The 27,172-nt window shown below is 45.6% G+C and overlaps 1 protein-coding gene across 2 annotated transcripts; it reads right to left on the bottom strand.

The window, feature by feature from the left end:
- Positions 1-214: 214 nt before the first annotated feature.
- Positions 215-27,172, bottom strand: med14 (mediator complex subunit 14). 2 transcript variants are annotated; one of them, XM_080839945.1, is made up of 30 exons: positions 26,792-27,172; positions 25,635-25,661; positions 25,422-25,527; positions 25,128-25,301; positions 23,918-24,047; positions 23,458-23,586; positions 21,246-21,353; positions 19,874-20,006; positions 18,957-19,107; positions 18,202-18,313; positions 17,181-17,306; positions 16,853-16,931; positions 15,350-15,509; positions 14,822-15,019; positions 13,411-13,545; positions 13,211-13,287; positions 12,912-13,072; positions 12,207-12,353; positions 11,322-11,413; positions 10,462-10,614; positions 9,823-10,092; positions 9,165-9,399; positions 8,285-8,410; positions 6,712-6,894; positions 6,208-6,449; positions 4,293-4,472; positions 2,725-2,832; positions 2,473-2,598; positions 1,394-1,583; positions 215-934 (listed from the first exon to the last, which is right to left on the bottom strand). In XM_080839945.1, exons 1-30 carry the CDS (start codon positions 26,962-26,964, stop codon positions 861-863), a joined length of 4,305 nt encoding a protein of 1,434 aa, XP_080696071.1. In that variant the 5' UTR covers positions 26,965-27,172; the 3' UTR covers positions 215-860. The 2 variants fall into 2 exon arrangements, with proteins under 2 accessions (XP_080696071.1, XP_080696070.1); XM_080839944.1 differs by lacking the exon at positions 8,285-8,410.

Here is a 27,172-nt window from a genome sequence, read left to right as displayed (position 1 = left end):
GGCCTATATTACCAATCAGTACTCCAAATAAGTCTGGTTAATAACCTAATAATACAAATGTTAATAATCTACGTTAAAATGGGTTGCACAATAACACAACACATGTGATTACACATCACAATATTTTACTACTATATTAAAACCAGATGATGAAACCGTGTATGTGTTTTTATAGATTTATTAAATAGGAATTATGACAGACACAAGTGGCCTCTGATCGCTCTCTGAAGACTTCAAAGCAGTCATAATAAAATACAGCTTACTTAGAAAGTTTATCACAGTTTTACAGTATTTAAAGTGATAGGCTTAACTGAAAAGTCCAAATCGCGACATAAAAAGGGGGGAAAAAAGAGAAACATTTACATAGTGTACTAAAGAACACAGTCCCAATACCACAAAAAAGTGTTGATATTTTATATTATAAAACAAAAGAATTTGGATAAAGTTTCTTGCAAAAGTCCAACACTTTCTTTTAAAGGCAGGAGTATAAAACAATGTACAGCTCTGAGTAAACAAACCTTTTGAGTGACTTTTTTTATTTAAGAAGTGCATATGAAGTGAAAAATAAATCAATTTCTTTTTTTTTCCACCCCTCTCTGCTTCTTAAGCCCTCCTGCTGACTCTCCTTCATTTGTAATCCACAGGGATGAAAAAAAGTCTTCCCATCATTCATCACTCCCTTTTTTGGACAGAATTTTGTAGATCAGAGTTCAGTTCTTCGGCTGCAAATGAGAGGTGGGACATCCTTCAACATCAGGGTGGGGTGTCCTGGGTTTGCTGCTCCTGCTGTCGCTGTTGTTTCTTTGACCTGCTATGTACCAGAGCCTGGAAGCCACCGGTGCTGTTTGGAAGGTGCTGTTCTACGGACGACCAGTAGGGGACAGCGTGAGATTGGCCATGAGTTCATGCACAGCGGCAAATATCGTGCATTCGCCTGTTGGGAGAGGGAAAGAGATAATGAGGCAGGATGTTGTTTGTATGTTGATAGGGGTTTTCAAAGCACTCAGTCACAGAGTGATTTGCGTGTCAGAGAGAGAGAGAGAGAGAGAGAAAGAGAGAAAGAAAGAAAGAAAGAAAGAAAGAAAGAAAGAAAGAGTGACAGAGCGCGAGAGCGACACAGGGAGTGACGAGAACAATAACACCAAATGACCCAACAGCGAGAGACAGGAGACATGTATGAGGAAATACAAAAAAATAACTGAGGCAAGCCCCAGGCTAGGACTAACATAAGAGAAGGACACAGACGGAGGGAGAGAAAAAAATAAAAAAAGGACAAGCCAAACAGGCTAGACTAAGACGTGAGAGAAGGAGACAAATAGAGAGAGTGCAAGAACAAACAAAACAAAACAAAAAAATCGGCCAAACAGTCGGAGGTGAAGAGCGGAGCACTTACCTGGTCTGGCCGGGTGGTGCTCGTTGAATCTCCTGAGGATGGTGCTGACCATGAGCGCGGCGGCGCCCGAGGAGCTCTGTTGGCGCGGGATGTCTGCCTGCTGCGTGAGGCCCGTGGCCATGTCGTAAACGATGGGCACGATGATGCTGATGGGCTCCTGAGGCACCGGCAGTCTCTGGGTCAGCTGGAGCTGAGGGTGGCGGCGATGGGGGGGGGGGGGGGGGGGGATAGGGACGAAAGGTCATGTCAGAAGAATTGCATACACAAACACTGAAGTGATAGTTTGAGCACCACCATACTGAACCCAAATCAGCTAGAGCTGCAGGATGTAGATTCAAATCAAATAACAGACTCAGTCACACTGCAGACCTGTCTCATAGTACTTCAATTCCTACCAGACAATACTAAAGTGAGTCAGAACCCCATCAAACTGACCTCACATCAGCTCCACAATAAAATATTCTTGATGACACAATAATGATGCTTGGAGAAAATAGTATGTCAATCGATTCAGAGACCTTTTATTTTTATGTCAATTGATTCAGAGACGACTGAAAGAAACCCATTATGCAAGGATACCCACAAGCTCACATTCAGTTTACATATACAGCATTAAAAAAAATGCTAATCCCATATCCTAAACCATCACCCATACCAGCTATCACAGTGGCTTTTATCCCAGTCTTTCATCTCATTCTCATGATCTCCTGCCATCAGGGAGGAGGGTACCCCATTTATTTAGCATTTATTTCGCCAGCTATTGGGCTTTGCACAAGCTGTAGGTCCACTGGCTATTGCACACACATTTTAACAAGGACTAACGGATTATGATGGATGGCACATGTCCACTATTGGGTAAAGCCCCGGTGCCGGGGAAAAGCCTCAGACTATTTTTGTTTGTTTTCAATCTCTCAGGCTGGATGTGTGTTGGTTGTGTTGACAGCTGTGCACAAATCAAATTGGCCCTGGTGGACAGAAAAAGATAATCCAGCCATCCATCCTTCATAACCAAACGGTTATCAGGAGCTATGCTCCATGTAACGGAGATGGGCTGACTGAAGGAGACGAGTGGTACTTACGAAAAAGAGCATTTTGGACTTGAGCACCACTGCGATGGTTCCTGGAGGGGCGATAGGTGGGGCGCTGGGTGGGATGGTTAGGCAGAACTGCACGTTCCACTTGAGCTGGGAGCCCTGGTCAGGGAACTGAAGCAGAGCACAGGGGGGGAGAGGTTAGACATACACAACTCCACATACACAATCCTATCATCATCTATGCCATTGGGACTTATGACGAATGTGCGCACACACGCACACACACACTCTACTTACTAGTTCCAGTTTCATGATGCGGACGCAGTCTCTGAGGATGTTGGTGGGCGCGCCCAGCAGTTTGGTAAAGGCATTCAGGGTGTTGTACTTGAAAGGAGGGCCGGCAACCTTTAGGGACAAACAGAACGTGTGGAATATCAGCACACAAAACTCACTACAAACAGAGCGTCCTATGGCTTCCAGCTAAACAGCATTCACCTCTAAGTGGTTGCCTGCAGGAAGTATGGGCTCATAGGATCTTTTAATATGGCGGGGGGAAACAAACACTAATTGGCTTAAGTGAAAGGGCCAGCCGTGGCGTAAGAGTGTGTAAGAGTGAAATAGCCGCTTCGCAGTCCTCCACCATTTCTTTTCTGTTTTTTTCCCCCCTTCTCTTTTTCAAACAACAAACGCCAATTAGGGAAGATCATTAACAGGCAGCACACATAAACAGCAGGGCTCAATTCTGCATTATGCATGTAGAAACAAACTCCTCCACTGCGCGCGCGCACACACACACACACACACACACACACACACACACACACACACACACACACACACACACACACACACACACACACACACACACACACACACACACACACACACACACACACACACACACACACACAGGTAACTGAATGGACTAGGGGTATAAAGACAATGCCGTTTTAGAGTATTTTCTCTTCCAAACCAGTCATACAACTGCAGGCACACGCACAGGCACACTTCTCACACACCCCCACTGTCTGAGTCTATTTTAGCATGCTTGATGTCATGTCTGTCACAGACGCCTCTCTCTCCCCCTCTGCGTTCTGTGTTCAATATTCAGCCTTCTCTGTTTGTCTCACACACGCCCGCTCCCGCATATTAATCCGGCTGACTTAATTAGCTTCCTTGTGGCAGTGTGGGCGAACTCCAGCAAATAGAAATCAACGGCGCTCGGCTCGCCCCCACCAGAGCCCATTGCACTGCACTCCTTCCAGGCACAGCCTTAATGATGTCTCTCTTCAACACTAACCCGGCTGTCTCTCACCGGCCCACTCAACAGCCATGACATCTCATCAGCTTAATGCACAGACACACTCCCCTGACTGGTGGAAGTGAGGTGGACATCTCATGTCATGACTTCTTTTAGAGAGACGATAATGGATGGATGGATGGATGAATGAATGTATTAAAGGATGAATACATGACCGAATAAATGAATTTAGCCTTAGTGTAGGATTACATTTGTGTGCATTATTGGGGGCAGTGACACCTATAGACAGACATATACTTTGCTTTTAACCTAAATTCAGTTGCCCCCAATTTCAACCCAACAAAAAATATCTCTCTCTCCCCCTGCGCGCGTGTGTGTGTGTGTGTGTGTGTGTGTGTGTGTGTGTGTGTGTGTGTGTGTGTGTGTGTGTGTGTGTGTATGTCACAAGGAGTGCCATGGAGTAAGCCCATGGTAGAGGCAATCAGCCAGTTAAATAAAAGAATGCACACACATACAGTGAAAGACGATGTGAAAGACAGAGCGACAACATAATGACCTGAGAGAGAGAGATAGCAACACAGAGAGGCGCGTGTGCTCGTCTTACCCTCGTCTCGAAGAACTTCTCCAGGATCTGCAGCTCCTCCTGGCTCCAGGGCCCGGCGTTCTCCGGGGTCACCTTCAGCTGCAGTGCCTGGTACGACTTGGGGTTCAGGGCCACCCGGCACTTCAGCACGTCCGTCTTGAACATGATCACGCCCGGCTCGTTAGAGTTCACTATGTTCAGCTACAAGGACACAGACAGAAGGAGACAACGGAGAGGAACAAAGAAAAAGACATTTAAATTTAATTCTTTACCAATTCCATCTCAAGTATGCAAAGGTTGCCTGGATTTCAAGTTCAACATAAAGGTGTCTGCTGACTGAAAGACTGAAAGAGTAACCATGCATTCTAATGGCACCTTTACCATAAATGAGCAATCTGCACGTCCTATTGCTGATGATGCGCACTGACTAAGCACTCTCCCTCCAGTCCAGAGGGGATACATGCAGTCGTCCCTCAGCCTCACATTACAGAGTCACACGCCTCATACTGGCTGCCTCTGAATGACCTGTGCTCTTCCACAATCCACAGATGTGTGTGAAGGCGTAGTCATTTCTGTCTGCTGTTATTATTATACAGGAATATTAATTAATAACAGTATTGTAGTATTATGTCTACAGCTAGCATTCCTACCCTATGATATATTTGAATGCTCAAGGCTGGCGGCATTGGGCTGTGATGCATTAAAACATTTTAATTAAGAAACACACACTGGGCCCTAATTTCAATAAGCAACAAGCTGTGAGCTATGCGTGGAACGTAATGATAGTCCACAGATGGCGCAACATCAGGGAGGGGAGTAGAGAAAAACTGCTATTTGCAGGTATGCACCCATAGGAGTAGCAGGAAACCTTTGTTGGACAGGTAACACAGCATATAAAGTGGGTGTGAGTTGTAAAATGCACAGTTCAAACCACCAAAGTGTAATCATTGCCATGGTCTTTTGATGATTTAAAATAAAGGCCTTTGGGCTTACTAAACATGCATGAAAGCAAGCTACATAAGATATTAGGGACATTATTAATGTAGAATATAGTGGAAAGGTCAGTGAAGACATTCATAGGGATGGTTAGCCAGGGTGGATGTGAGAAGAATGACAGGCTACTGGATTATTTTATTCACTGTATGTGTGGTGTTAAACATGATCGCATAGCCTACGTAGCCATTTGGTAAGAGTTTGTTGAGTTAAATGATCAATCAATGTAGTAACTGAGTGGTCAATGTGTAGAGATTAGATTAGATGCCCCTGCCGGACGTTGAAAATCAAGATGCTAGTTGCATTTCGAAGAAGGAAGACCTCAAAACTATTTCCATGCAATGCCTATCTTTTGGATCAGACACACCCAAATGAGGCGTCTCTCTGCCCTGAAACGCTTAAGTCTATGCGCATGTGTGACGACCCTGCCTCTTTTGAGTGCTGGGCTGGCTGCTTGTGTGTCTGTGTTTGTGTTGCAGATGACCAGCAGGTGTGGTTGGCTCGTTAGTCATTGAGAACACCTGGGACTGGTGTTCCCTGTGACTACAAAAGCACCTCCCACAGGTGCCAAGGGAGGCTTGAGACAGAGATCCAGAGAGAGAGAGAGAATGGGGAAACCTTGCTCCCCAGGCTCTGCTCGAAGCCATGCTCCTTCTTTGTATAGTTGCTAATAAATGAACACTGTTTTGGCTTTTAAACTCTGTTGGACTCTGTTATTTGTCATGTTTGAGAGCCGGACATGACAGCATGCTATGAAATTACCAAATGAATGTGGCCTACTAATCAAAATAGATTAACGCGATGCCCTACTTTGGTGCGCATAAGAGCCTGCAGTGATTGTGTATCAGGGCCCACTGTCACAGCACGCGGTACACACACACACACACACACACACACACACACACACACACACACACACACACACACACACACAGTTCCTCACCGCTGGCTCCAGCTGAATGATCCTCTGCAGGTGTCTGCGCATGATGACTGAGCCGAGGAAGCGCTCCAGTGGCGAACAGAGGTAGCTGCCGGCCGCCAGCCCCGGCACCTGGCACGGCGTTTGCGAGGGCAGCAGCAGCATGTGCAAGGCACTGTGGGTAAGGATGGTGGGGATGGAGGCTGCCCACGAGCGCTGGGGCAGCTTACGCGGCGGGGGCATGCTGCTTGGCATCACCTGGGAGCCTGGGCACACAACACACACAGACAAAGAAAACACACAAATACAAACACATTTAAATCCATTACCGGATACATATACATTTAAGAATGAAATATATAAGCTAGTATGCATAAATACCCACACACCTGTTTCACAGGCATTAAAAAACAAAAAACACACCCCTGTATGACAAGTGAGGAATGCAAGAGTCTGATAAAACTCTAAAGCCTTTAAACACCACCGCTAAAGGACTCTCTGCTAGGTGCATGACAGAATGATACCCACTTGCGCCGGCGCGAGGTGAATGGGAGGCATCTGGAATGGGAGAGTGTAGCGAGGGGTTGCCAGGCGACATGCCCGGGATGCGGGCGCCAGGAGACGGCCCCGAGACCTGCGGGGAGCCCGGCCAGGTGCCCACACGCTGGCTGGGTGACACCATGGCATAGGGCGAGCTGGGGTCCAGAGTGCCTGCAACACACACGGCAACAGAAGGAGGGTGAGCTACAGTTCGCATCAATGATGATGATGCACATGAACAGATGACATTTATACTCTTTCGGTACAAGTGTGGAAGAGCGCTAATTACAGCACAACTGTAAGACTTGATTCTATATCCACTATGATGACATCACAATATTATGATTCATTTAATTACAGTTTGTGACATTGCTTTCTACATTGCATATTTTCATCTAGAATCACTTATTAAATCTTATTAAAGGAACTCTGACGGACCTGACAACCTCCACAAATGCCATCCCATCACATAATGTGTACAACACGGGCATTGTTATGACGTAGGTAGAGACCATTAGCAGCACGATCATCATTAACATCATTCACAGTGTCACCACAGTCATCATAACCTAGTAGGATTTCACGGAGTTCTTTACAAAACCCACCGATGTACAATGAATAACCCCAAACCCAACTGTGTGAGGCATTTGTTTGTGTGTGCGAGTGCGTGTGTTTGTGTGTGTGTGTGAGAGAGAGTGTATCAAAATGTGGGACGCCAGCCCTCCACTGCAATCTGTTGTGAAGATGTGGGGTGTGTTCAGATGAAGGCAGGCTCAGCGGGAGACTGGACACACACACAGCCCATCATCATCACGCCTCTCTTCCTTTGATACTGTGTGCTTTCATCTTCCTCTCGCTCTCATTTCTACACCCCGCTGCCTCTCTGTCTCACACTCTCTCTTCTTCACACACACACACACACACACACACACACACACACACACACACACACACACACACACAGTGGTTCTAGTGATGTGAGGACACTAGAGAGAGCTTGTGAATGTGTAAAAGTGTGTGCATGCGTGCGTGTGTGAGAGAGAGAGTGCGTGCGTGCATTCAGGGTGCTGAGTTTAGGACGGTTAAACACACACAGACGTGCCGAAACACTCCAGACGAGCATCAAGTGCCTCCCAAGCCTATTCAGCAATCAGAGCTGCTGAATCATCATCTCTTGGTTGGTGTTTTTTCAGTTCACTCAGTACTAAGTAGCTCACGATGTAAAGTATAATGATCCCTTTGAGATGCACTTCTTAACCCAAGTCCCATCTCTGGCCAAGAGGGGGAGCTGTGTCTACACAGACCTCGAGATTACTTGCCAATGCAGCTAGCTCATGCCCGAGCTGTCCAAACCATAGACATATAAAGTCTATGTTCCAAACCCCATTGCAGGTGCATATCAGGTGCCACAGTCCTCAAAAGACATCTGAACAACCTTCGACCTTCGACCTGTCAGTTCTTGGTGCAAATCTCTGGGGTCCCTCCAAAACCCTCCACTCCTAACCAGGTCCACTTTTGGCCCCCCCTCACGGTCCTCTCAGGCAGGCACTTCCTTACTTACCATGTGGGCTGGCAAAGCTGGAGGTCTGGCCCATACTAATGCCCAGAGAGGAGGGGGATGGGGTGGGGCCGAAGGGGGAGGGGGCCCGCAGGGCACCACTAGGGGAGTTGGCGGCGTGGATGGTCCCTGCACACACATCAACCAATCAGTGCGCTGCGTCAGGAGACGGCCAGCCAACCAGATCACGAATCTCGAGCGCTCTCTCTCTCTCTCTCTCTCTCTTGCCCAAAACCACCAGTATGGTTCAACGTAAATGGCATAAATTTGCTTTCAAACATCTATGAAGACTGTTCTGCAAACTGGAGGGTCGATTATGAGTAATTTGTAGATGTCATAGAGGTTTTATTTTGAAAGAAATAAAAACGAATTTACATTGAGCCATACTGGCACAAACAGCACGGGAGCACGCAGAAGCGAGGGCGGGGGTGTTGGTGATGGGGCAGGGTGGTGACAAGTCCATTCCATTGGGTGAGATGGAAGTGGCTGAGTGACTGAAGGCATGCTACACTCTTGTGTATCTGTGCGTGTGTGTGTGTGTGTGTGTGTGTGTGTGTGTGTGTGAGCAAGAGGGGGAAAAATCCCGACTGAACACAGTAACAAACATGCAAACAGAAAACCAACAGAAGATGGTATTCTACTATTGAGGATGGAGAGTGGTGAGAAAAAATAATAAATAAAATATATTATTTTTTTTGTTTTTTAAACATATCAGAGGATGTTTGGTGCAATCACATTTTGCAACCCCTGCTTTTTGGAAGAATGGTAAGCAGATGTGGCATTTATAAAAAAGCCCTCACCCCCGTTACAAGCCCACGCAAGCTCGCTCACTCACCCGCACTACACACACACACACACACACTCTCTCTGTCTCTATCCTCACCAGGTGACTGGGTAGGCATCATGGAGGGCGACGGCGTCACGTTGCTATGGTAAGCGTTGGGTGGAGACATAAGGGGCGGATAGACTCCTCCCCCCTGTCCTTTGATTGGCTGCTGCGGCTGCATGTGACTCATGAGGGAGTCCATGTCCACGCCCGGCGACGGAGGGTTGTCATCCTCGTTGACTGAGCGCCGGCGGGCATCCTGGTTGCTGTCCACAAACATGTTCAGGAACGTCTACGGAAGAGGGACAACACCAACATCAAACCCCTGTGTAAACGTTCACATCTACACACTTTTACTTACTTATACACCAAATCGAGCTCGTCCATCATTATGTCTACATACTTGTCTCTATTATGTCTACATACAAAAATCTAAACATCAAAACAGTTATTATACTGATTTTTAAGGCACTACACCAGGTGAAGGAGAGAAACAAGTGCTGGGCAACAACCTTGCATCTTAAGCAAACAGCTGTGCAATCTAATAACTGCAAATAGTTGGCAAATAATTTAACCAACCCATTGGCCTCAACACACAGGACACAAGACATCCTCACACACAAGGACACAAGTAACCCCATTTGTTATAAATCACAAAACAAAACAGTAAATGAAAGCAGGAAAAACCAGGAAGATTCAGTGTGTCTCTCTGTACCTTGAGTCCTGGCGCTGGGTAGAATCCCTCCACGATCTTGGTGTTGTCGAAGAGGCTGTAGGCTCCGTCGCGGATGGCCACCACTCCGCGGCTGCGGCAGTAGATGTCGATGCAGTACATGTTGCGGAAGGCCAGGCGGATGTGGGTGGGCGACTGGGGCAGGATGGAGAAGCACTGGTAGGCCGTGTTGGTGCGCTGCGTCAGGCCCAGCATGGGGACCGTGGGCAGCTTGTTAATGGCGTTCAGCGGACCCTGTGTGTCGAAGAGAACCTGGGAGGAGGAAATGAGAGAAGGGGCAAATAAACAAACAAACTCATTCAATTAACAAAAAAGATAGAGGACCAGTATTCACCAATGACCACACACTCTTGCTTCTTTAAAATGAGAAGCTGTGTGGGATAATTAGCCCACAGCTGTTTGCATACTTTTGGCAAAACACAAAGAAAAATCACGCTCTTTGTTCTCCCTGCCTTGGAAGGGTGAGTTTGTAACACAATGATGTAACAATCTGAAATCCTAGTAAACAAAAGCAGTGGGAGTTGTCATGACGAGCTCATCGCCGAGCACATGGTCTACGGCAGGGTGGTGCTGGGCCGGAGGTGGAGGTTGAGGTAGAGGTTGAGGTGGAGTTGAAAGTACCTGTAGGAGCTGAACGATGTTGGGCGTCTTGTTGAACATCTCCTGCAGCTGGTGCAGGATGATATTGTGGCAGTTGCTGCAGCCCGAGTTGGGCCCCACCGTGCCCAGGGAGAGGTGGAAGCGCTGGGACACAGAGTTCCACTGGACCGTCACCTGATGGAGCAGAGGCAGGGATGGCAGGGACGAAGAGACAGGGAGGGAGGGACGAAAAGGCAGGGAGGGAGGGAGGGATAGAATTAGCGGTTGAGACAAAGAGAGAGAGAGCATGAGAGAGAAAAAAGAAAGACAAAATGACTGCAGCCCACAGAGATAAGCATCATGAAAGCAGTTAAATTGCTTCAACAACTGCTAAGAGATAATTCATGGAGTTAATAATCATCACCCTCACATTTCCAAAAATGTCTTACTATATTAAAAATTGTAAATTGTGTAAAATTGCATAGCTCATAGGGCTGCAAAAAAAGGGCCAAATTGAAGCCTTTAATTCTGATTGGGCAGGCTGCTGATGTTCGTCTCAGTGAGAGACACAGAAGAGCACAGAGGAGGTTTTGTGGAGCATCACTTTCGTGCCCATAAAGCCGCCTCTGTGCTTGCTTCTGGAACCTTCCTCTGACTGGGCGCATGTGTTCAATCTCCCGTGTAACAGCTCAGCTGTTGGGTGCGGGTGTGTGTGTGTGTGTGTGTGTGTGTGTGTGTGTGTGTGAGAACCAACACACAGTTGCTAGTGTGGGTTAAATTAGCCGTGTCTTAAAAACAATCACAATAAGTCTACGAATGGAGACTGACAATGTCCATACTGTGTGTGTGTGTGTGTGTGTGTGTGTGTGTGTGTATTCCTCCCATACTACTAGCCAACTCACCGAGCTTCCTTTGGTGTTTCCGTAGCACAGGACCAGCTTGCGGTAGTTGTACAGCCTGATCTCTGAGAACAGACTCAGGTAGGAGGGCATTTCTGCAGGGACGACAACAGAGATCAGTCCAGAGGGCAGGATGAACATCACACACACACACACACACACACACACACATACACCACACACTACACACAGCTAACAGATCCTATCCTGCACAGGATGTATTCCCATCTTACACTGAAACTTTAACACGTTAAAAGGATTTAAGGATGAAATTAAACCCCTACAACAATACAATGAACTTTTACGAGCAAAATGATTCAACTGGGGTTTCCATATAGCGCTTCATCAAACATCGATATTATGTCCTTAATATTACTTTCGACAAGGGGTTTGTGTAAATCGACTTAAAGAACATTAGCGGTGTTTGTCTTGTTGCTGCAGCACTGAGCTAAATGACCCTTGGAAAATGAAACTCTTCGGCTGATTTGGTGCATTAGGGGACGGCTGTGTCGGGGTGTAAATCTGATTTTACGCTTTCAGTGTGTAAAGAGCTCGATGCACACAAGAGTGCGGGAGCCCCGGCAATAGGCTACACCAGTTAACACACAGAGAAAATGGTAGGACTAACACACAAACACGCTCACACACAGGCAAACACACACATATGCACACACTCACACATAGGCAAACACACATAGGCGCACACAGGCAAACACACACATATGCACACACTCACACATAGGCAAACACATATGGCATACAGTGGGAGACTGAAATAACTCAATGCACCCGGAAGTACATGAGCCCCAAAACTAGGCTTCTAAAGATCAGGCACACGAAGAATAGTAGGACACACACACACACACTTAAACATGGTCTCACACACACCTGACAGGCAGCGGGAGAATTCCAGCACACACTCGTAGAGCTTGCTAATGCTGTTCCAGTCGTTGAGGAACATCTCCACCACCTTGCGCCCGCCCACTGGCTCCGACAACGGGTTCTCATAGGTCAGATAGACATGTCTTGTTGATGCTACGGACAGAACACACACACACACAGTGAATACCTGTGTTCAAAGCATACTATTAGAGAACCACAACCCCTGTCATAACTTTAAGCACAGACTGTGGATGGATATGAAACCTAAGTCAGTAGAGCCAGTTGAGTGAGTGAGTAACACCTGGTCAAAGACACTAGTCTCTCTGTCTTGATGTCTTTGACTCAGGCTTTGGAGACATCCTCTGCCAAACCACAGGAAGAGCACCTGTTTGAGCGACTGAGTAGACCAAGCCCATGGCTTAATATGGCTGCCTAAGGCCACTTGCGTAGAGCAGGATGAACAGTAAGGGGAGATATGAATGGCTGAGAAAATACTGGGGTATTTCCCATGAAAATGGCAGGCAGTAATACTAAGACAAATTAAGGGTTAGAGGTGCATGAGAATTGGGGCACTCCAGAAAAATGCCAGAGGGTGTTTGTGGAGCAGAGTGGAACACTGAAGGGGAGTAGAACACAGAGTAAAGTTGGAGTAAAATAGAAAAAGCGCAGTAGGAAGAAGAAGAAGAAGAACAGGGTTGGGGTGCTGCTCACTCTGCTCTTTGCTGGAGGTGCTTGTCAGGGGGCAGTTGGAGAAGACCAGCTCGGCCACCCAGGTGCGGTTGTTCCGGCCCTGCAGCCTGAAGGTGCAGTCCAGCAGAGAACGATCCAGAGCCTTCCGGGTCTCCTCGCACACTCCTTTACTGGGAGGAACCCTACAGAACACAGAAGAAAGAAAAAATGTTGTCTGGGCATTTGCAGGTTACTACAACTTTGTGATCTGTTTCCATTAGAAACATTGGGTAACTGAAATGTGACCATGGAATGTGTCATCCTGTGGCTCCGAGACTCACTTGAGGATGCGAATGGCGTGACTGCAGCCGTCACCCTCCACCTGAACTCCCTGATGAGGAATCTCCATGTTGCTCAGCTGGGAGAGGAAAAGAGACACTCAGGAGAGCCAACCACACGCGACAAACATATGCAACAAGTGTGTTACGTACGCTACAAGCATGAAGTCAGAAGTGTACAGACAAACACACACACGCCTTACCTCACAGCGCAGGCCAATGAGCGGCATGTTGGTGTCGCACATGGCCACCAGGTGGGCCAGCTCTTTGTTGAAGGCACACATCTCCCCCGAGCGCTTGGGCTTCTTGGGCTCAATGGCTGCCTGCTCCCCAGACAGCTGTTACACACACACACACACACACACAGCTAATCAATGTTGCTCTCCACAAGGCTGAGGCAACCCTTCAACATCAGACAGACAAGGAGATTTTGCCTCAATTCTACCTCTGACTTAGTCTGGGAAGTCCCGCCCCACTTCTTCCGGCCAAATTGATTTTGCCTCAGAACTGGGTCTGGCCAAGTTTGCATACCCGTTCATTTCAAGATTTCCAGAATCCTTGGAGCCAATCACATACTGGCTTTTGGCTACCTGGCACGCCATTGGCGGATTTAAACTTACCACGGCTACGTTACAAAATCTACTGCACGGAGAGTTTTTAAACATTGGACATGGTGGCCACCGAAGCACCGCAAAACTTCGATAAGGCAAGTTTTCTTTGAAAACAGAACAGAAACTTGCCCTGGAACAATTCATACAGAAAAAATATGTGTTTGCTTTATTACCGATCGTTGTATCGTTGTATAGTATCGTTGGTCTGATTGGTTAAAGGACTGTCCAATCAGGTGGCTGAAGTGGAGCGCCGTTGAGAGTTGGCCAGACCAACTGAACAAATGGAATGCAGTGAAGGGGCAGGGAATTCCCAGACAACCTCTGACTCCATTTTAAGTCGTTTGTGCTTTTTATGTCTCTCGGCTGCTAGCTGTTTTCAAAGAGATTTCACAGCAAGCCTGTACCCTTGAAGCATACGTGTTAGAGACATGGTCCTTGTATCAAGTTAACAAAAACTGAAGACATATCAAGACAAGGCAAGTGACATTTACTTTAATTAAGTCAAAGGATCTTCCTTAAAAAAAAAAAAAAAAACCCTAGATAATCTATTTATACCTAAAACAAGACAAACTAGATTTTGACTCTAAATATAACACTTGGTTAGATCTCCAGTTTTCATAAAGTGTGTGTGTGAGTCCATGTCTGTGTGGAAGGGGTAAGGGTATAGCATACCCACTTTCCTCTGGGTACTGATGAGACAGTGATGAGATACTGATGAGACAGTGATGGGCCAGTGGGCAACATTCTCTATTCTCCTGAAGTTCAGTGCTGTTACGAAACAGTCTGCCTGCTTGTCACATACTCACAAATAGGCTTTTCACAGTAGGCGATAATGATGTATGCGTGTCGGGCCACGTGTCCATGTGAGCGCTAAGGGTGTGTATCACCTTCTTTCCTCTAGGTGCCAGACACTGACGAGATACCTACTTTCACAGCAAGCCCTGTGTGTGTGAGGGCATGTCTGTGGATAAGAGCTGTGGGCGGGCGGACGTGTGCCACCTACCTTCCTCTTGGTGCCAGGCCGCAGCCCCCTGGTCGAGGAGAGGTCCTGCGCCAGCTCCTCCAGGTTAGGCTTGAACTGCTGCAGCAGCAGGGCACAGGGCAGCCCGTCATCGCCACTGTCATCCTGGCCCACCGACAGGAAGTAATACTTATACTCCAGCTCCGTGGGGCAGCTGGGCACGTCAAACATCTCCACCACCTGGGGGGGGCAGCAGAGAGAGGGGACGGGGGTTAAAGGTTGAGCAGGTTGAGTGTGTAGAGGGTATAATCATTACACCAATCAGAAGGGACACTCAGAATGGTTATTGGACTACTAGACATGTGTTTAGGGCTGCCATTTGAAAAGGTTAAACCTGTTGAATGGCAGAGTGTACTGAAATGTCATGACGACAGATCAACTCAAAACAAAACAAGTGTCTAAATAGTTCATCACTCTGTGTACACACAGCATATAATAATTCAAAATGGATTCATTTTATTAAATGTGTTTTGTTCATCTCTGAGCTGTTGAGGGAGGTGCTGTGCTTACTATGTAATACTGAGGAATGCGGGTCATCTTGATGAAGAGTTTGTGTTTTGATAGGCTGCCTGCTGGATGACTGGTGGAGTTTGATAGGTGGAGTGTGTCTGAGCACAGGGTGGGGAGATGCTTCACCGACTGCCTACACCGCTGCTCCCCCAACCAGAACCTACACACACACACACACACACACACACACACACACACACACACACACACACACACAGAGAGAGACACACGGTATTAGTATTGATTACAGGCAAATCTAATCAACACTCGAGCAACCAAGCATAAAACGCAGAGATTGCAGAGGTCATCCATCATTAAAAAGGCACACACATTGAAACTGAAGAAAGGTAATTTGCACCTTTTCACAGAAAAGCACTTCCTCTGTTAAAGATGGGCTTGTGCAGGTGCTATATACCGCTAGATTCGAATCACAGATTACCACCTGTCAGGACCCCTGAGATCATACAGGCTAGAGTAAGTCTATTCTCGGGCTGGACGCTCTCAAGAAATGTCAGCGCCCAGGCAAAGCTCACACCAACTTTCACAGGAGCAAAAAATAAGAGGTGATAAATGGACAATTCACATTAAAATGTCTGCAACACTTTAAGGCCATGAATATACCTAGACGCATATCTGCAAGAAAATGCTAATGTAATTGCACCACAACAGCAGTCTACCAATGCATACTGTTAGTTATGCAATTACGTGGATGCCAACGTTTACTGTCCTACCACCTGTTGGATGAGCAATAAATATCATCTAACGAGGCAGAGGGCAGTGATTCTCTAACAGCAATGACCCACTGACATTCTGGCACACATAGGCAGGCAACACACACACTGCTATTAAAATATGAATCAGTCGGTGTTAAAAATGAGTTGATGATCTCCATTTATTGGGTGCCTAAGGAAGAACTGGACTGCTTGGTTTCTCTGAAAAATGCTGTTGTCTTTGCCTTTTCTCCACAGAAAGAAATGGCAATCAAAACTATTTTTATTAGAGGTGCCTCTGAAGTGGAATGACATACCCAATCGTTGCTGCTCAAGTTAGAGCCATGGTACATTCAAAGGGCATCACGAAACGTTAAAAGACTCACCGCTTTAGAACTGCCATTCTGATGTATTTGTTACAAGCCCTACAAGTTTTTATATTATTATAGGAATTATTATTGTTGATTTTACCATGATCTGATACAATATGGTTATAAGCATTCAGCTGTATTGCATAATGATTTAGTTGTTGTTCTGTTTTTTTTAATATACAAATTGAGAGTAAAACAAAACCAGGGGGCATATTAATAAGGTGATGACAAACATATTGCAAGAGAGAACAAACTTGGTCATAGGCATGAATTTAACCTCCTTCTCTGGGAATGATTGGAGACCTTTTAGCTCTATTGAAAATAAAAGTAATGGACAATGAAATGAGGCCAATGCTGCGTGTGTGTGTGTGTGTGTGTGTGTGTGTGTGCGTGCGTGTGAGTGCGTAAATGTGTGTGTTTACTTGAGCTGCTGAAGCCAGGTAAGGATGCGCTTCATGTCATCGTTGATGGTCTTCTCGATGTCATCCAGCATTTGCTGATCTGGAATGGAGAAGATCAATCAGTTGAGAGGTGGTTAGTCAATGGTTATGCCAGGTAATAACATCGGGGCTGCCATGCTAATCACGTAAGGTCTATGTTATATGGGAAATTGCGAAACATATCAAAAACTGCTATCCTGAATAGCATTTCATTAAACTCAGAATTTGATAGTTATTAACAGTGGTAAAATACGCATCCTTAGTAACAGTATATAAAAAAAAATGAATTGGCTAATTTGCGCCTACTTACCAAGCCCGTAGAGCATTGGCTGGAACATTCCGGAGTGCAAATCAACAAATATGTGGAGACACTCCGATCGCCCGCAGGGCTCCAGTATGGGGATGACGAGTGTGGGCAGGGCCGTCTCGATGAAGGCTGAGGGACATATGGATCAGAACACACTCATCACAGACCAATCATAACATACTAACCACAGACCAACCAGAACACACTCATCACAGACCAACCAGAACACACCCATCACAGACCAAACCCAAACACACTCATCACATGTGTAGAGCATTCTGGTGTTTTTGTGCACACAATCCATAAGCATATTCAACACTGATGGGTTTGTGTGTGAGATTATACATGTGCATCTGTGGATATGTGTGGATCTGTATGAGATAATGTGCAACAAGCATGCAATAGTAAGTATACGTCAATAGGAGAGGTATACCTGTGTGATATCTGGCTATGTAGATTCACATGCCTATATGTGTGAGGTATGTGTTCATTTAAGGGCCTACTTTAGTAATGTTCATTAAAGTTTCTGTATTCTGTACGTGTATCTGTGTGCATGTGTAAGGGGTGGTGTATCTGTGTGTATGTGTGAGGGGTAGTGTATCTGTGTATCTGTGTGTATGTGTGAGGGGTGGTGTATCTGTATCTGTGTGTATGTGTAAGGGGTGGTGTATCTGTGTGTATGTGTGAAGGGTGGTGTATCTGTGTATCTGTGTGTATGTGTGAGGGGTGGTGTATCTGTGTGTATGTGTGAGGGGTGGTGTATCTGTATCTGTGTGTATGTGTGAGGGGTGGTGTATATGTATCTGTGTGTATGTGTAAGGGGTGGTGTATCTGTATCTGTGTGTATTTGTAGGGGTGGTGTATCTGTGTGTATGCGTTAGGGGTGGAATATCTGTGTGTATGTGTAAGGGGTTGTGTATCTGTGTATCTGTGTGTATGTGTGAGGGGTGGTGTATCTGTGTGTAAGGGTGGTGTATCTGTATCTGTGTATCTGTGTATGCATAAGATAGAAGGAAGGACTCACAGTTGTCACTGGGGTTATTTCCTTTCAATATGGCTTTCAGCTCCTGGAGCTTCTGATGGGAGCGCGCGTGAACGCTGTCAATCAAAAGCTTCTCCACTGAGAGGTGATCAATCTGCAAGAAGAGGCGGGTCAAATGAAAAAACAACCACATCAATTTAAAAAGTTTTATGGAATACGACAACAGCAACAGCGGGCACATTGATGGTATTCCGACTTGTCAAACTCCACATTCAGCACAATCCTTGTCCAAGTCCAGATTCCATATTCAATACAAATCAAATCTAAATGTAAATCAGCTGACTCACACACTTTGAGTTATGAGTTTGACCTATGATGCCATTCACAAGCATCCTGCCATCTAAAGGTAAAGGTAAAAGGGAATGCGTCGGTATTCAGCAGATGCTTTTACCCAGGCCAACTAACACAGGCATCCTGCAGTGGCCAGGAAACCAACCCAGGCTGACCGCTTAGAGGGCAGCGGCACCAACCACTACGACACCAAGACCAACACCATCATTTAAACCACTACACCACCAACACCATTATTTAAACCACTACACCACGACCACCATCATTTAAACCACTACACCACCAACACCATCATCATCTAAACACCGAGTATACCCAAAACACCCTTGGCACAGGGCACTTGTCTGCAGTCGCTGCCATATTTTGTCTGGACTGGCTGAAGGTCTTCAGCGGCATGTTGAGACATTGTGATGATTTGTGCCCGGCCTGCTACGCTCGGCGCTCACCTTCATGGCTCTCTCCATTAATTTGGAGTCACAGGCGGGCAGAGGAGGCTCATGGGATATCTGTAATGGCTTGGATCCGTCGCTCTCGTCAATCTTAATGTGGACCTTGTGCACCGAGGCAGTGCCCGTCTTTCGGCCCAGAATCTGTTGGCTGGGGGGGTGGGAGGGTGAGGAGGAAAAAGAAATGAGTTAAGTGACTAATGTCAGCATCGTCTCAGAACACAAACTCTACCCACAGTTTTCATATTGGATGTGGGTCATTTGGTTTAATTCTAATTACAGGGTTCATCCCCTTTTTGACTAATACATTTCCGTGACTTTTCCATGCCTTCGAGGCACATTTTCGCAACCGTACATTCTCTGAAATATCTGTGTACATCAAAAATTAGAAGGCTGGTCACTAGAACTAGATTAAACCTTTGAATAAAGGTCCCAAAATGTGTTTCCACATGTTATTGTTATTATTTAGAAGAGCAATCATAAGTCTTTTAATGAGTCAGTTATGCAACAAACACTGCTTTCCTGAAAAGTAAAGTTTTATAATCCTAAATTTGTAATGCTTTCTAGAAAACCATATCTTCCTGCTCATAACCCACATCCAACCAGTTCACATTTGGGGGAAAAAAGTACATTGTTAGGAATGCCATGGTTAAGGCATATCATCAATATCCTATATAGGTTAGTCTCAAGGTGAAATCCAAGCTTTTACGGTTGTTGGGCTAGACACAAATGTCATCATCGTATAAAAAAAAGACAGAACAATCTAGTATTAGTCGACTCGGATCTTTTCTGGTTGTTGGGCTGTACACACAAATTAAGTCAATACATAAAGAAGATCGTTAACATTCAGTGTTAGTGTGAGTAAATGCTTTTCTCGTTGTAAAGCAGTCTGTGGTGGTAGTGATGGTGATCCTTACTTCCAGACTGAGAGGATGAGGTACTTGGCGGGAAGGTAGCGCTCCACCTGCACCAGGTCTCCCCAGCGCTCTCGGACCAGCATGAGGGTCTGTGAGTGAAGCACCTCCAGCTGCAGCGACAGGCAGAACGAGTCTGAGAGGGGCCAGGTCAAGGAAGGCACCGTCGGGACTGGCAGACCTACCTCTAATGCCTCAATCAGGGGAAAGACAATACCAACACAGTAGGACCTCAGACAGCAGAGAACCGAACACACTTGGGAGACACTTCCTTAACAACCAGCAGCACAATGCATTCTTGGGGAACATCAAATGCCCTTGAAAAAAAAAAAATTCCTTCATTCTACTTTGTGTCAGGAGAAAAAAAAAACAGAAACACTGCTGCAAGATGAAGCATGTTCTTCCCTGTCCCACAGTATAGAGTGATTTTGCCTTTCAATACTTCACTGAGTAAAATCCATTCTGTGTAGAGAGCGTTGGACCGATGGGAGGGAGTGATAAGGGCCCCTCTCCATTCTGCTGCTCAAGTCGTTTAAGCGGCTCCCCATCCCTGGAGGCACATCACGGCGCAGAGCAGCAAAAACAACAGCAGCAGCAGATCATCAGGATTCGCACGCCAGCGCCAAAGAGGCACATCAGAGCTTTTAATTAGGCGACCACGAGGAGGGGTGCGGGGGATGGGGTGCATGCTTATCGACCCCGCCACTAAAACTCCTACTCAGCCCAAACCCTCCATGCTCATCCACACAGTTCTGGGGGAACGACTAACTGCAGCTCGATAGAGACGTCTGACAGCAGTTAACAAGGGTCTTAGAGCTCCACTCAAAAGTATCCATCTATCTATCCATCCATCTATCTATAAATCTAACTGCTACACTAGATACTGTAAGACATGTGAGACTCAGTGGTGTGTCTACTCTCTGGCTGAAGTGACACTGGGACGCATGCAAATGCCCATAAGACAGGTCACCTTTGATTCCCTGTTGAGGCGGGAGGGGTGAAACAGAACTAGACCCCGGACACTGCGCTCAGTGGAATGCAGTTAATACAAATGCAGATTATTCTACTGGAGCCCCGCTGGGTCCATACGGCCACTGATCCTACTGCAGCCTGTGCTGGACCACAGCCCATACAGTCTCTCCATCACTCTTCACAGCCAGCCTTTTTCTCTGGCTGTCTCTGCTGGACACCTGGGTGGATGTCTCTCGACCGGCCTGACTCACTCGCTCTCTGATTTTCTCCTTTTCTCTCACTCTCCTCATATTGATGTCTCTAGTCTGCCTCCCTATCACAGACACTCTTTCTCTTGCTCTCGTTTACACACAGAAACACACACACAAACAGACAATGTGAAATGGGGTTCTGAAAAGGATACGCAAGCAGTTGTACATGTCCTGTAAGGGCTTGTCATCAGCAAAGAGACGTGACTGTACAAGCTCATGGATGTAGTTCACCTGCAGGCTGTGGACGAGGGCCTTGCCATCTGTGAGAGAAAGAGAGACAGAGAGAGAGAGAGAGAAAGAAAGAGACATAAAGGAGAGAAAGAAAGTCAGAGAACACACACCAGGACACACATGGAGTGACAACAATCATTCAATCCTCAGCTCATGAAGTCCTCACTACAATACAACAGCGCAGCGCTTCAACCAGACACCGCGCCGTAAACAGATCATGTCCACGGACACATAACTCTCTCTCTTTCTCTCTCATCTGTGTGTGTGGTGTGGGGGACCAGCTGATATTCAGAGGATGAAAGGGGGCCCGGCTGCTACGCATTGGAAGCTGGAGGGCTGCCATGCTGGCCAGCGGGAGATGACTGCAGCCCGGCTCATTAATCACTCATTAATATTACAGTGGGCTCCACAAAAACCCCTACGAGGGACAGCTCTTCTCCACAGTGCTCCCGTGATTAGAGGCTTGTAATTACTGGGCCTCTTTTCAAGCACTGTCTGCCTCTCGAGGGTGTGGGCACACATCCTCACACACACAGAAATCAATACTGCACTATTACCGTCTAGTTTGGCGGCGAAAACCATCAGTCATTTAAAAAGCAACCCAGGAAGGGACCGTATCAAAGAGTACAGCATCGTACTGCATCAGAAGAACAACACGAGCCAGGAGTTGGCAGAAGAGTGTTTGATACTGAACAGGTGGCAGCATACTCTTGCTATTTTTCTCTGACACAGCACATGGGTTTAGACCACAGAGCATCAAGAGCATTTTCTCTGACTACACTGCGGCCATTAAAATCGAGTGTCGTTCTCTTGAGAAGACAAATGCGTTTAGCAATTCAAACATATAGGAACACAATCTGATGTACTCCTAATCACAACATAGTGGCTACTGACATGGAACTCTAATGTTTTACTTTTTTAAAGAGTTGAAATCTGCACTACTGCTAGACCATCACAACAGCTACTTGAGGCAGGCAACACGCCATAAATTAAATGAAACATAAATTAAGTGCAACCTGTCCGCCACTGAAAAAAAGATCAAGTTTAACTATACTTCTTTAGCACATTTTATAACACAATTAATACATCAATGGCCTCTGTTAAACACAAATAGCATGGTAGCAGTTAGGGGTGGGGGAAAAAAATCGATTATTCGATTTTAATCGATTCTCTCTGAAACGATTCTGTCTCGATTCAGAAAAGTTCATAATCGATTTTGTAATTTTTTTTTTTTTTTTTACACATCCATTTTATGTTGAAATGCAAGCTGCATCGATTATTGGATTGTTCATAGAAAGTCAAAATTGTGACAAGGAAAAGCTTTTTCTCTCATAAAAATTAGAGAAGGTAATTCATCTGTTGATTTTCTTTAATTATCAAACACAAAGTAGGAAGTGTAGCAAAGACTCTAAGTAGCAAACTCAAATGTTTTAAAAGTCGAAATGGATTGATAATCGTTTTATCGGTTTAGAATTGATAATCGTTTTTTTTACACATCCATTTTATGTTGAAATGCAATTATCGATTGATTATCGAATATCAATTCGAAACCGATAAAACGATTATCGATGCATTTTGACTATTGAATCATTTGAGTTTGCAACTCAGAGTCTAAATTGAAGAAAATCAACAGATGAATTACCTTCGCTATTGGCTTTATTAGAGTAAAAGCTTTTAATGGTCACAATTTTGACTTTCTATGAGCAATGCAATAGTCGATGCAGCTTGCATTTCAACATAAAATGGATGTGTAAAAAAAAAAAAAAAAATTAAATTACAAAATCGATTTTAAATCGATAATCGATAATCGATTTAAAATCGAATCGTTGACCTCTGAATCGATTTCGAATCGAATCGTGAGGTGCCAAGAGATTCCCACCCCTAGTAGCAGTTGATTGCTAGAAACATAAAAAGAATATTCCTGCTTGTGCTTGTTGGCAAGGATGACTCAGACCACCTGTGGTGACTGAGGAGAGGAGAGGAGAGGGGAGGAGAGGAGAGGAGAGGAGGGAAGGGGAGAGGAGAGGAGAGGAGAGGAGAGGAGAGGAGAGGAGAGGAGAGGAGAGGAGAGAAGGCTCTGCCCTGTCTGTTACTCTGTCCTGGGTGTGATAGCTGCCCCCACTGCATCCTCACCTCCGGTCTCCTTGTCCTCCACGAGGATCTCCAGCTTAAGGAGCCTCCAGGGAATGTCGGGGTCGTCTCCCATCACCGTCAGCGTGGCCTCAAACTCCCCCTCCACACGGAACTTCACTCGTCCATTGGCTACACACACACACATAATCATAAATGTACATACACACATACACAACCATACACACTATTTACTTTAGGATTTCACAACCCTACATAGAGAATGATGACCCTCGGAAGCTGTAAACAACATTGAGATATTCCCAAATCTCAGGGCACCATTATTATATCATCACCTTGCAAACCCATCTACTCATCCCACATATCAGGTAGACAACCTGTGCACACAGATTTACCCCAAAGGCCATGTTGTGCCTCAGACTTCAAGTGGAGAAGATGACGACCACGACGATGATGATATGTGGGTAAAGAGTGATGGGTGTGATGAAGATGTGGCACTTACCGACAGTTAGGTTGGCCAACTGAGGGGGCAGGTCAGTGGTGACAAGCCGATGCCGCAGTATCTGGTTGAGCTGGTTCAGAGTGGTCTGCTTCTCAACCTTAGTGATGGGGTCTGGAGGAATGATCTTGTCCTGAGGATGAAAGAACCGGAAGTCAGACGCAGACAGACAGACAGATGCACGGTAGCACCTGCATTGACAGTCTATTCAACACTAGACTTGATTATGACACACACAAGCAGGAACACTTATTAAAAAGCAGTCATCACAAAGAGAAGAGAACACAAAAGAAAACATAAAAACGCTTCCCCGTGGGAGGAGCAGAGAAGAGAGAGAGAGAGAGAGAAGGAGAGAAAGAATGGAGGGTGTCAGAGAGAGAGGCAGAGAGGGAATGAGAGACAGAGAAACTGTGAGTCACCAAGACAGAGAGAAAATGCTAGCGAGTGTTATCAAAGAGTCACGACAACACTTTTTAATTAGCTTAATTAGCATGAATTAGAGCAATCTCCACCTGCTGCCTCCCACTCGGGGCAGATTTAGTGAAGCGTGCCTTAACAAAGCTGCCTGCCTGCTTATGAGTCACACAAACACACACGCAAACCTAATATTACCTTCACATTTATTTAATTTCATAAAACACAACAAGTGAGACAAGTAAGTGTGGGGTCAGTAAAGGACATGCCTACCGCTGTGATTTGGCTGCATGCACACTTGTTTAATATTGCTTTTTTTACAACATATTTTCTATATTTTGTCTTCTTTCATTTAGTTTAATTTTGATGATTCATTATCTTCTCCACAAAATAGTTTGTTCAGTGTCAACCATTGGCGAATAACAAATAGTGTCACTCTGCTGCCCAGTTGAGTCAGAGAGGTTACTTGTACACGTTCATTTTGTACATACACCTGTTTAAACGAGACATGTTAATTTGTACACTCGCCTGTTTCTACATTGATATCAGAGTAAGCCCTGGCCCCATTGGTATACCATTATTTCTCTTAGGATTGTTAAATGTCTGTGTGAAGCCATTTAGCATCATCCTCAAGTTGTTGTGATCACTTTGAACACGAGAATGTCTTTTATTGGTGCTTCTCTGCTTGGCCCTAAATACCTACGTTAGATTTGGCAGCTAATCAGTTCAGATTAACACACCCTAGGATCTGCCAACTGTTATAGGGGTTCCCTAAGCTAGAGATAGATAATGCACTCACCCTGATGCAAGTGGGCAGACGTGGGTAGGAGCCCGTGGTCAGCACATCAATGGCGAAAGGTATGGCAAAGCTGGGCAATCGGGCATGTACCAGGGCATCCCGTGCCAACGATGCCAGGCGATCTGCCGTGTCTACGAAGAGAAAGGCCTGCTGATCCAGGAAGCTGGAGATCATCTGTTGGCATGGGAACAGGTCTTAGCATTTATCTCATTCTCCTGCAATCATGAGTCAAACGCTACTGCAGCAGTCATCAGATTTGACACTTGCATGAAATGACAATGAGGATTTACATACCGCACATTTCTCCACCTTCCCTGCATTGCTCGCCCATTTCACTAGGGCAAGCAGCCTGACGAACAGCTGCCTGGTGCGACTTGCAAACTGCACTATCTCAATTTTCCTGTGTGCAACAACAGAAATATGTTATTATGTGTTATAATCCAAACAAATAACCTCTACAAAGAACCAGACATGATGATATAAATGTCAGTAAGAGTCACTGCTCACCTTTCCATGTCTGTCTTTCTGGGCAGCCTGTATGATATACAAACACAAAACAAATAAACATGTGCAACATGCAGACTTGGCTAGGCAATAATAGACCCAAGCCCAAATTCATACAAGACCACACACACACACGCACAACATTCTTAACTGAATGATGACATAGGATGGCCATATCACAGCGGTTCTTGGGCAAGGACAAATTAATTTCCATTAGTTTAAATTAACTTCAAATAGGCCTTCATTCCAGCTAAGCTCAAAGTCTCCGTATGCACCAGTCACAATCCACTCATGGCCCCATAATGCAGACTCACTGCAGAAACTCAATTATCCCCATGTGGGTCACATCTGTCTATTCCACTATGATGATGCACCTTTGCTTCTTGACATCAGTGATGGTACAAACTGACCCCATGTTCATTATCAGAAAGCTGGGCCTAATTCCACCCCGTCCACAGCAGAAAGATATTTAAAAGTAAGTTCAATTGTATGATGATCACAGTATGGCCTCGAGACCTTAACAAACCACACCATACATTACACATGGCCAATTTATAATGAATCTGTGATCTACTGTTTTCTTCTCTCATCCTATCAAATGGAATTAAAACGACCACAGTGAAGACCCCCACCCCCCTACTATGAGCACCTCAATGTGAAGGCCATAATAGCAGACAGGTGTCTGAAATTAGGGAAAGGAATGGCTATAAACGTTACACAAGTCAGCCATGGCATTGCATTAGAAAAACTGTGTTCATTAATCATCCATTCATTCATTTAATTCACCAATAATCAGCTATGTTGATTCTTAGCATACTGTTGCATGAGATCACTGTATGTCATTATCACTGAATCAATGAACACGATTAGTGGCTATTACAACACTTGAATCAAAAACGTCATGCGATAACCTACGCTAACATACAATTACAGTTCGTTTAATCATTAGTCATCACTGGGATCGTGTAGTTTTTAGGACTCATTTAAATCGTAAGCTAACACTATTTTGAATGAGTTAGCTTACTGGCTAACTGAGACTCCAACCGAACCAGCTAACGTTAACTCACAGCTAGCTAACAATATTCAATGAATGTGAGCACGGCCGTGCGTGTTCCCTCAAGTGAACCAACTTCACTGAAGGGACCGCAAATGTTACTTACAGCTCGGCCAAAAGGTTAATTTCATGGTAGGTCCTCTGGAGAAGGAATTCGATGAGAAGGCTAAGTCGAACACCTTGGGTCGCCGGTGCACCCGGGGGAGGTGGCTGTGTTGCTGTGGTCGGACCCCCGGCTGGGACCAGTTGGCCATCAGCGCCAATCTGCACCGGAGCCATTTTAAAATAACAAGCCAAGATAAAGCGTTTGAAAGCGAAAATACAAGCTGCGAGGCTCTACTGCTATAGACCTAAACGAATATTAATAAATTAAATATGTCCCGCTTTTGGTGGAAGGCAAGTTTTGTTCGCCTCCATGAAAAAGCCGGTAAATAGCCTCTATTTATCGACTTGCTATCAAAAGGAGCCGTGAGCTTGTGACCGCCAT

This window comes from Sprattus sprattus (genome assembly GCF_963457725.1).
Source record: "Sprattus sprattus genome assembly, chromosome: 5".
NCBI classification, from domain to species: domain Eukaryota; kingdom Metazoa; phylum Chordata; class Actinopteri; order Clupeiformes; family Clupeidae; genus Sprattus; species Sprattus sprattus.
The sequence above is the reverse complement of the archived record's forward strand: the minus strand, read 5'-3'. Positions and strand labels throughout refer to the sequence as shown.